Below are 11,117 nucleotides of genomic sequence, written 5' to 3' on the forward strand. Positions count from 1 at the left end.
TGACCGTCTGGAGGAAAAGTAGAATACCAGCCTCAACTTGCAGACAGTTATTGCGCAAAACAACAGCGTCCGACTTTTACTAAAGGCTTCCAGATGTGGAATGAGTTGTCTGTTGAATGTGAGCTGCGCCTCACTGGAATATCCCAACACATCCTTTACACAGGGTTATACTTCAACAAGTCGTTTGTCCTAACCACTAAACACACACACACACACACACACACACACACAGGTTAGGGAATAGGTTCATTGTATCATGTATAAGTGACGATGGCTGGAAGGTGGCGCCTCGGCTGCTGCTCCTTCTTCCTGGCTGTTCCCTCGTGCAGAGGGAGGATCCGGGAACGCTGCCAGGGGCTGACTGTCTGTCTGTTGGAAACATTCTACCGACACACGCAGCAGCGCAGCAACGCAGCTCGACACACAGCAAGAAGAAAAGTGAGCAGATAAACTCGCAGTCGACATGTCTCAGGTAAGAAACAACACAAGAGCTCTAAAACTAACAACTTAAACCTGAGTTAAGCTCGACACAGTTTAGTAATGTTGACTTTATGTTGAAACTTTACAGTTAGTTCGTTCGGTAGATGGTCGAAAAAACGGTGCGGAACGAGTGTTAAAGAACGGTTTCCTGCTTAATTAAGACGCAACATTTCACGCCAGGCGGGGAAAAGTGACTGCGGAGGAACTTTCCCCAGATAGGTCGAGTTTAACGGCTCGTGTTTGACTAAACGGAACTCGTACACTTCTTCTTTAGAGCCGTGTGCTGCTAGCTGCCCCTCCCTGAGAAGAAGCGCCACTCAAGCAGTTAGTCCCGTGATTCATTTAGAACAAGTCTACATACTAGAAGCATCGCTCATCTGTATATTACAGTTGATTATGAACAACATATATTACGGAGAGTGTGTGTAGCTTTGACTATTTTAAATATTTCTTCATCAAGGGCGGGTCTCTGTGCTAATTAGGGCCCAGGTGGAGTTCATCCACCTGTCTGTGTGTGTTGTATGTAAAACACCATTTTACAATGCAGCATGGCTTCCTCTCTATTATGGGACCTGTCTCATTCTGTTACATATTCGTCCTTGATTAATAGACTAATGATAAGTTAATAATAACCTATTATGTATTTATATTTCTGTGTAAGTACATTGAGAGCAACAAAACATCTGAGACAAATTCCTAGTGGGTGTAGCCTACTCAAACCTGGCCAATAAAGCTGATTCTGAATCCGGATGTTCACATAAAGTCCATGGATGTTCAGTAGGGAGGGGCCACCGTGTCCCAATAATACACTACAGTGACATTGTGTCACTTATCGTCAATGAGAGTAAACAATGGTGCACTGGAGCCTGTGGTCAGGAGAATGCTTTAGAACTTGCTTACATTTTATTTTATCGCCCCCAAACAACCTCAACTCTCACCTCACTATTGATGTGTAGTTACCAATGAACAGTGAGCTGGAAAGAAATGTAGGGATTTGGGTGTGGAAATGAGCACTTACAAAAAACAGTTTGTCTTCAATTGTTCTCATTGTAACTAAATCACAAAATGCTTCTCCACAGCTCAACTTTCCAATATAAGTCCAAAAGTATAAAAAAATATTTTCTGCCATTAAATATACTAAGTCTCCTGCTTGTATTTCAGAGACAACTGTGGTATCCTTTGGGTAATATAACCTTTAGGTAGGTGAATATATAGAAGTGTTCTACAGTAAACACATTGCCTTTTCCTCAGTCAGGACATTGGTGCACTCAGACACTGTGGGATAGTTTCTGTTGAGATGAAGTGGGCTTGCAGCAGCTTGTGTACATCAGTCAGAAAGGGTGTGGTTTTGACAAAGCAGTTGGCCCACATGCACTGAATAACTGTAGTGAGACAACCATCTGTAATGCTGCTCTAAGCCCCATTGAAATTAACACTGAATCAAATGACTATTTGTAATGTGAAAGATGTTGCAGAGAATTCTCAGCTATTTGTCTTTTAGCTGATAGTTATAGTTTTAGAGGCAAACTACCTGCTCAGCAGCAGACACACAGTTAGAGACTAGCTGGTTAACTGAGTGGACCATTTAGTAGCTGAAGAGACAGGACTCCCAGAGGCCAAAAACAGAGCTTAAAGAGAGTGAAATTGGACCGACATTGATCTTGTGGACACAAACACCACTCCAAATGAATGATCATGTTGCTCTGTACTGCTGGAAGTGTACATAAGGAAGAGTTTGCTAACAAGTTTATCATATTTAACTTATGAACTTACTTAATATAGGTTGATATTATGCAGTGTTTAGGTTGGTATGATTCCTCCTAGTGGCCAAAAAAATAAATGAATGCTGCTTAAACAGTCGTAATACTTTGTAAATTCCTTACAAATTGCAATACTGAATGATGGAAATAGCAACAGTAAAATAACTACAAAAAGGCAATTAAAGGTCCATTTTGTTGAAGAAGTTTGTGATAGGATTGAAAGCTCCATATCAGTTACTAAATGGACCTTGTGGTGGATTTTTCTTTTTGCTTATAAAACTTAAGACACGTATAAACAGTTTTTACAGGCTTTAAAAAGATAGCGATAGCTAACTACATAAACACAGGTAGATCAAAAAAAGGGCGGATCACGGCAAAGGCCTTATTAAAATATATATGGTTTTTGTTCAATAGCTCTGCAATTGTACAAGCTTCATACAAAACAGGACTTTTGTCCAAGAGACCGCTATTCATTTCCCGTGCAAAACTAGAAGTAAACAATGACATTTTGTCACGTCAGACGATAGTCCCACGCTCTTTTCCTAAAGCTAACCAAGTGGTTTTGTTGCCTAAACCTAACTTCCTGTGAGTTGTTAGTCAATCGAGTTAACGTCAACCAAGCTCTTTTCCTAAACCTGAGTACTAAACTGCCTGTGAAGACGGAAGTTCATTTTGAAAAGACACTGTGCATGTAACATGCTTGTATTGCTAAAGTTGCTACTGAAGTCCAAATCCATTTTGCCATTAGCTATAAAGTCCTTCAGGGCTGCTAAAACAAGCTAACTGTGGCTTTGGCTAATGCAAGTAGCTAGCTAACTAAGGAGCTTTTTTCCTATTGTTATTCAAGACTTTGCAATGCTTTCCCTCAAAACCCTGTCCTCACACTCCAATAGCCCCTTCTTGAACTTTGGTTTGCTCTACTTCTGCCTCCATCGCCAATCGCCTCCAAAACACTACAGCAGGTTTAAGTCAAAATCGTAATGGATTTATTATCCAACAAACATAAAAACAGTTACAAACCGAATCACACTATTAATAACAAAACAAACATATATATATATATAAAATGAAAGTGAGGCCCCATCCGGGCCACACGACAGACAGTTGTGTCTGCCCCATGGTCAGGAGGAGGTCTGAGGATCTCTGGGGATTCACATCTCCTTTTTCCCCCCAAAGTCTCTGAAAAGTCTCACATTACATATCGATCAGCTCAATGATTGGCTGAAACCCAATAAGCCCCTCCTTGGCCCTTGACCTGTTCTGATCTTAACACCTCACCCAGCCACTTCCCAACCCCCGCTCTCAGCACTTTCCTTAACCTGATCACACAGACACTCAAACACACTCCTTAGTTTAAAACTTCCGAAGTAAATATACTGTATCACATAATATCCATAATTAGGAGAGCTTTAAAACTTAAATTCCTCACAAGTGTTGACTGGGGAAATGATCCCTGCCTCCTTGCGGGTGTGTTCGTTTTACTAAAACATCTCTGACGGCGGTTATTCTTCAACCTGATTCATCCACTTTTGCCCTTCAAGGCTTTATTGTATTGCTTTCTTAAAAACTTTTGCAATAAAGGGACAGTTAATTTATATTACAGCGTGCCATCTGAACTGTCTTCTTTTACTATAATATAGGAATGGAAGGTATAGAAAGTACATCGGTAGGAATTTGCTGCACGGTATACTTTTTTACTACACCGTGCTGACCGGTAGAGCCTAGAGATGTACTAATGGATCTGCTGTCGATTGAAACGGGTCGGTTTTCAGCTGGTCCACCAATCAGTTTCATATTTCTGATATTTTGCTGATCACATTTACAAATGAATAATACTTGTATGTTGGCACACAACGGCACAGACAGTAACCTCACAGCCACACACACCACATGTGTCACAATTTGTCACAACAGCAAGTTCCGAATAAGCTGTGTAGAAACACCCTCAGAAACATTTGTAACAAAGAACTTAATCAGACACATATTTTATTGCAATTCGTTCCCAGGCATGCTGCTCAGCGCAATGTGCTTTCACTTGCATGGTGCGTTCAAGCTCTAGTCAGTAAAAATGACTATCAGGCAAAGGCAAATTAAAATGCTATCATGGTGTGTTCAAATGCAATCTTGTAAAACAGTTTTTGGTGATAAACTTGAATAAATACGTTTTTTGAAAGAAAGTCAATTAATTCAATTAAATTGTATCACCAATTTCCCTCAGAGGGCTTTACAATCTGTACAGCAAAAGACTTCCTCTGTCCTTTGACCCTCACAACGAGGAGAGAAGAAGGATTTTAAATTATATTCCAGATTTTACAGGGAGCCAGTGCAGAGAAGCTAATATGATCTCAGTTTTTGTCAGTACACGTGCTGCTGAAGGGAGGGGCCAGGATTTTTTTTGGTGTTTGATACTTTCAAATTCCAGTTTACTCTTGCTGGTTTTTCCCAAATTGCCTACCCCAGCTTTATCCATAGCAACGTAGCAGATCAGAATGCTCAATAGGCGGTTTTTGAAGACAATGCTAAATTACATTTTTGTCCTTTAGGTTGGAAGAATTTTTGCATTGTCATTCATTTGTGATCATGTGTGCAGAGGCAGAGATTTAGGCAAAGCCTGTCAGAGGCCAATGCCCCTAATCAAAATCCCCAGATCTAGGTATGTTGACCATCCTATTTAATTTGTCTTCCTACCGTTTCTTCTCCCCAGGATTCAGACCTGGAGAAGGCCATCAACACGCTGGTCACCCAGTTCCACTCTGCTTCAGCTGACAAAGGTCCAACTCTGAAAACCGATGAATTCAAAGGTCTTTTGTCCTCCCAGATGCCTAATCTGGTCAAGGTAAAACTGCTGGCAGTGTCATGTGCTTCACTCTCAGCTGGACCTGCTATTGACTACAGCAGTTGGGTCTGGCATTACACCTCACATTACTCACCTCACACAAAGACAAATTCACCAGCAGAGTCCCACAGGCCTCATACACACATATACAACCTATAGATTGTATAGGCTCAGTTAACATCATCTAAGTTTTGATTTCATTCACCATCAAGGCTTGTTAAAGTTAAAGTAGTTTACCTCTGAAAATGTGTTATTTGAATGTCAACATCCCTTTAGGGTTGAAAAATGGCCCCAATATTTGTGGCTTGCATAAATAAATACCTTGTGTTTGGGTAATGTATGTTTGTCGCAAATGAAATAGCTACTGTATATATGGGGATAGAGAAGTGGATTATGTTGTATATGGATGTTAAGTTTTGAAACTGGGTCACGATTATAATATAAATATAAATATTCTCAACTTTTCAGCGCCAGGCGCAGAGTGGCAACTCTCATCAATGTCACACTTGGCCCAGGCAGCCAATCAAATCGAGCAAGAGGCGGGCTTTACTACTTCACCACTGCCTTTTTGTTTTGATGCCGGTAGATTTGTTAGAAAGGGACAAAGGCAGATGAAAGGTTGATGTTAGCGGTTTTTAATTACAATGAACCATATAATTTCCCCCTCCTCCTCATTCAACAACAGAGCAAGAACCACAGCTCGATGTCTGCATTGAATCATTTTTTCCCTGTTATTTACATTTGATCGTCTGGGCTGTTTTTGAAGCGCCTGTTGCGATGCGTCTCGGTGTGAGTTTACACTTTTTTTTTTTCTTAAAACAATGCCTCTAGAAATTCAAAAAAGTATCAACATGTGCGGGGCTGTGAGGGGGGTCTAAGACACACCCGTGTCGTGTTTATCTCTGACTCAGTTGCTGTAACCACAGTAGCATTGCAATCACAGCCCAGCACAAGCTACTTTTCTTTTTTCTGTGGACATAAAAATAAAGCCATCAGCACATGACAAAATCTGATGAATCAGTGTTAATGACTGATCTTAGCTTAGTTTGCTAATTCCACCATGCTACAGTTACAGAAAATAAAAACCACCACATGAACTGCTGGGCGTGGTCTATGTTACCTTAACATGTAGCCTGACTTTACTGTTTTAACTTCCCGTTCATGATGGCCGTTACGCTAGTGCTAATATTTAGCGCTAATTGCTAAGGTTAATCACTAGCATGCTAATTTGTATGGTTAGGGTGAGGCAAGTGCTGTAAAGGGTCTGTTATAGTGGCAAAATACAATATAAACTCTCATAAACATTTGTAAATTTGAGTTCACAAGTAAGGTCGGGATGATAGTTTGTATATAAGAAGTGGACGTAGTCGTCATGACGTCACTTATTGGTTTGTGGACTGCTGTTTTGAAGCCTCAAGTTTGCCAATATGGCCGTCGCGATCTTGGCATTTTTGCAATCGATGAACGGACATTATATATTTGGAATACGGTGGAGTAGCGACGCCGTATATGGCTCTGGTAGCCCCGCCCTAAAGCATACCCTGCTTTATGGTCTATTTGACTCTAAATGGACCATGATTTACTAAATGAACATCATGCTGTATTGAAGAAGACTTGAAACTAGAGATTGAGACCATAAACTCATGTTTACAATGTTTACTGAGGTAATAAATCAAATGAGATGTAGGGTTATTTTCTCATAGACTTCTATACAACCAGATTTGTTTTTGCTACCTGAGGAGTTGCCTCCTGCTGGCCAGTAGAGAGAATGCAAGTTTTAAGACACTTCAGTGTTGGCCGGAGGTTGCCGCCTGGTCAGGATATGTGTATGCTAAGATAACCATTGGCAGAAGCTATTCACAGGCTAATTGAAAGGGTAACAGCTACTTCACTACTTCCATGTCCACAGTCTGCAGAGTTGGGGGACATTGGTTTCAAAAGAGGGAGGTTTGTTGCTGACGAAAGGTTCACATACGTCACCTGGCTCCAGAAATTAAATTGCAATAGCTGGGTTTCAACTAGTAGAGGGTAGTCGCTATCAGCGTCGGAAATACAAGAGGGCAAAGGGCAAAACTGGCCCTAAGAAATGCAATTTTGCCCCTGATATCACTAGGAGAGGGGCAAAAAATGCCCCCGAACTTTCTAAACGAATAAATAAATGGAGCGCTTCTTAATCAGACCTGTGACTGCGAGACTGCGGTCAACTCAGCAGACACTTAAATTGTAGTGCACCTATATGCTGACATTCACGGTAAACTCATTCAAACGGCACAGATCGAGAGCGAGCGAAGGACTTGGAAAGTTAACGGAAAGATTAATGTGAGACAACATCCGGTTTCTTCAGACGAACATCCGGTTTTCAGAATAAGATGCCAACAAAGTATACACATTGCATAATGGAAATTAGATTAAATGAATTATATTCACATTAAGTATAAAACATGCTACCTGCATCTCGTGAGTTAAAGGGAAAATACACCTAAATTGTGCGTAAAGTGTCTCTATTCTTTGATTTGAGGGTTGCTGGAAATGAATAATACCTGACTGACAGTCAATTAAGATATTTTACTAAGTAAAAACTCTGAACTGAATTTGTACCTTCAAATGGCACATTTTGGAAATTTTTAAGGTGCTATAAAAAAATTCCACACAATGACTAATGCATAAGTTCAGGACAAAAATGGGTAATATCACAATATTTGAGGTGCTACAAAAATATCTTTCTCAATAATTCTATACAATGACTGATGTATATGTAATCAAGGCATCGTTGACTTAATAGTTGTTATTAAAAATGTAATAACAATAAATAACCACAAAGCAATAAGAATAAAATTGAATATGATTGTCTGATTTATGTTTGTTTTTTGTTAAAAAAATTGAAGAAAACGCTTTGAATCTGTAGACTACTGCTTAATAGTCTTATTATTGCCATTTGATGACAATTGCTCATATACTGTAAGCCTAAATAAGTATATTTATTATTTTGAACAAAGGTTAAATGTTATTTCACAAGTTTCAAAAAGTGCCCCCAATTGTCAGTGGGGGCAAAAATTGCCCCCAAAACAATATGTAAATGTCCTACCCTGGTCGCTATGCATACATAACACAATATGTAATAATTCAAATGCTTTGCACTAAAATGTCAAGAGCATCCTATGCAGGACTTGTGCCCTTGAATGATGACCATGATTTGACTTTCATATATATATATACATACAATTGTCCATTGTAAACCCATTACAGTTTAGTTTTCCTGTGCAATGAGGGAATATTATTATTATATCCTGCCTCTACGGGAATCAAACATGCGAACTTCCAGTCTCAAGCTTGCTTCTCTAACCTTTAGTTCACTGTGGGGTTTTAACGATCTGTGGTGAATTTCTACATACCATAACTACCATTGAAAGAAATGTATTTCGTGTTTTTCCACCAGAATTACATTTCTGGAAATGTGGGAAAGGCTTTCAAACTGCCTTTAGATCATCAAATATAGAGATAATATCTTGTGTTTTTGGTGTCTGAAGTCTGGGTGGGGTTAGTCTGGCGAAAACTCCTGTTTCTTGCCGCATCCAACTTCTCTTTAGCAATGTCACCATGTTCCCAAATGTCAGCTTTGAAACTTTGGTGAGTACAATGTGAGAAGTGGATCCTTTATTGTGGGAGTAAAGATTTGGTTAGTGCCTTCACTTTCACAGTGAACACACAAATCATTTCTGCCTGTTTTTACTTTGCCCATGACAAAACAGATCGGCACAGACCAGGGGTTCGGTGAGATCCTGCGGAAGATGGGTGTAGGTGACGGTGAGGGCATCAGTTTCAAGCATTTCTGGAACTTAATCCAGTCAGTAGCCACCTCACAGCACGGCCTCCTCAAAGGCCAGACGGGCTCCGCATGCGGCTGCATCCTCCTGTGAAGAGCAAACTCTGAGCCCAACAGATCAGCTCTGAGTTTCCACCCTGGAGTTTAACTAAAAAAAGTAACAATATGCACATCACTCTCCTAATCAGGTGTCGGACAGAATACAAAGTATAGTACAAAAATTACAAAATTTGTGACTCAAACATTAGTTTTCTTTTTTTTTTTATTAAATAATGTGATCTGACAGGTTTCCACATCACACTTCTGCCAGTATACTGCCCAGCATCGTTTGCGCCAATTAAAGTGCATATTTAGTCTAGTATTGGTATTTACATTCTGCATGTTGCTTTATTTTTTAACTACTATTTGAACTATCATACAATAATATAATATAATCATCTTCATACGTAGTACCAGATAACATCAATTTCTAGCCATTTGGTAATCATGAATGAAGTACTTGCATTGTGTATTTTATTCTACACACTCCACATGTTATTATAGGCAATCAAACTGTCCACATCAACATAACGCTGTGAAAGTATACCTGGTCGTACGCCTTGTCATCCATATCAACTTTAAGAAGTGCTTGTTGAATGGTCTAACAGCGACATCTGAATTTGACCTTGTGTGTGTCAGTAACAAAACACAAAAGTGTACCTTGGATAGATTCTAAATTTCAGTATGTTTGACTTCGCAATCATGTGGTGAAACACCTCAAATTGTGTACCTTTCTACAAGTAATGATTTACACTGTGCGATCCTGCATCCACTGTGCATTTTCTATGTATTTATATTTTGTAATTCTCTGTATTCTGACCTGTGTGACACCTTAAGAAAAATGATGTAATAAACATACAAACATGCAATTTGATATTGTTTAATCATTTACTGATTTATAAGAAAGAAATTCCTCACAGCTTAAGTAGTATTTATGAAAAAGTGAGGTATCTGCTGTAACAGTTATGTTTTATTGCTTTAAGTACATTATCAGGATCATTCCCACTCGCTTATCTCTTTAGACAGTCAAATATGAAGCAGTACCAGAAAGCTGAAGCAATAGAAGTAGACTATGCAGCACTATATTGTAGTATCATATCAGTGTCAGGCAGAATACAACATCTGTGTCAAACCTTTCTGCATAGAAGAATACTAATAACTATACAACAAAAACACAATGAGATGAACTACTGTAATCCAACTTTACTCCAGCATTATGGATTTAAATTCTCATGGGAAGGGAGTACATCCTCTCTTGAGTTTCTTTCCTTCTGGTGTACCTCGAAAGTATTCAAGATAAGATGAGAACACATACTTATTCATGACTTTAACCCTCCCAAAGATGTCCAGCTCTGTTTGCTCATCATGGCCGACAGCATTCATCAGCTGTTTCGATTTGATGTACAGGGCATTTTCCTTTGCAACAACCTGATCTAACCAAATTTGTCTGTTCTGCGGTGCCATTTCATAGTCGTCAACAGTACAGCCGTAGAATCCTCGTCGCAGATGCTCAGGCCAGGGTTGGTCAGTCACCATGGGGTGGTCAACTCCAACAAACGCTGTGCACAGGGGACTGTCAGTCCCTCGTGAGCGGCCTACTTCACAACCTATGACACTCATAAGGAAAAGCGAGAAGGTTCTGAAGTTACATACAGATGATGAAAACACTGCAGCCATGAAGTAGCGACCCCATCTCTCACAGTTGTAGTTACACTGCTGGAACTGGAAAGTCTGGCGACAGAAGTCATTGAATTTGGATGCTTTGAGACCCTGTCTCAGCTGCAGCAGGGAAAAGTCACCCAGCTTCTCACTGAAATTCTGACGGAAATATTCAATTTCAGCTTGGTTGCCAGTGTTCATGAACTTGCCTGCCAGACTTACATTTAAATTGTTCCTGTGTACTTTGTAAATGCATTCATTGAGAACGTAGTAAAGGTCGGATGCAACTTCCTCTTTGGCATTGTATCGTATCTCCACAAGTAGATCATTAATGTTAATGATATGCTTCAAGACAATGTTGTTTTCTTCTGGTCCTGGCTCTGTAAGCCAAATTGCTTTCTGGAGTCTTTCATCTAGGACATAATCAGGAGCACGCCTTCTTTCATTCTCCTCAAAGAACAAGCTCCAAGTAAGCCCCTCCAGGCAATCTATAGAAGGGTACTTTTTGCGCAGTTCCATT

The 11,117-nt window shown here is 39.8% G+C and overlaps 1 protein-coding gene across 1 annotated transcript; it reads left to right on the forward strand.

The window, feature by feature from the left end:
• Window positions 1–337: 337 nt before the first annotated feature.
• Window positions 338–9,812, forward strand: s100v2 (S100 calcium binding protein V2). Its single transcript, XM_076105718.1, has 3 exons — window positions 338–472; window positions 4,945–5,076; window positions 8,826–9,812. The coding sequence occupies exons 1-3, from the start codon at window positions 464–466 to the stop codon at window positions 8,991–8,993; spliced, it is 309 nt and encodes a 102-aa protein (XP_075961833.1). The 5' UTR covers window positions 338–463; the 3' UTR covers window positions 8,994–9,812.
• The last annotated feature ends 1,305 nt before the right edge of the window (window positions 9,813–11,117 follow it).

Source organism: Anarhichas minor, unplaced genomic scaffold, assembly GCF_050575085.1.
Source record: "Anarhichas minor isolate MPS153535 unplaced genomic scaffold, ASM5057508v1 ptg000033l, whole genome shotgun sequence".
Taxonomy (NCBI): domain Eukaryota; kingdom Metazoa; phylum Chordata; class Actinopteri; order Perciformes; family Anarhichadidae; genus Anarhichas; species Anarhichas minor.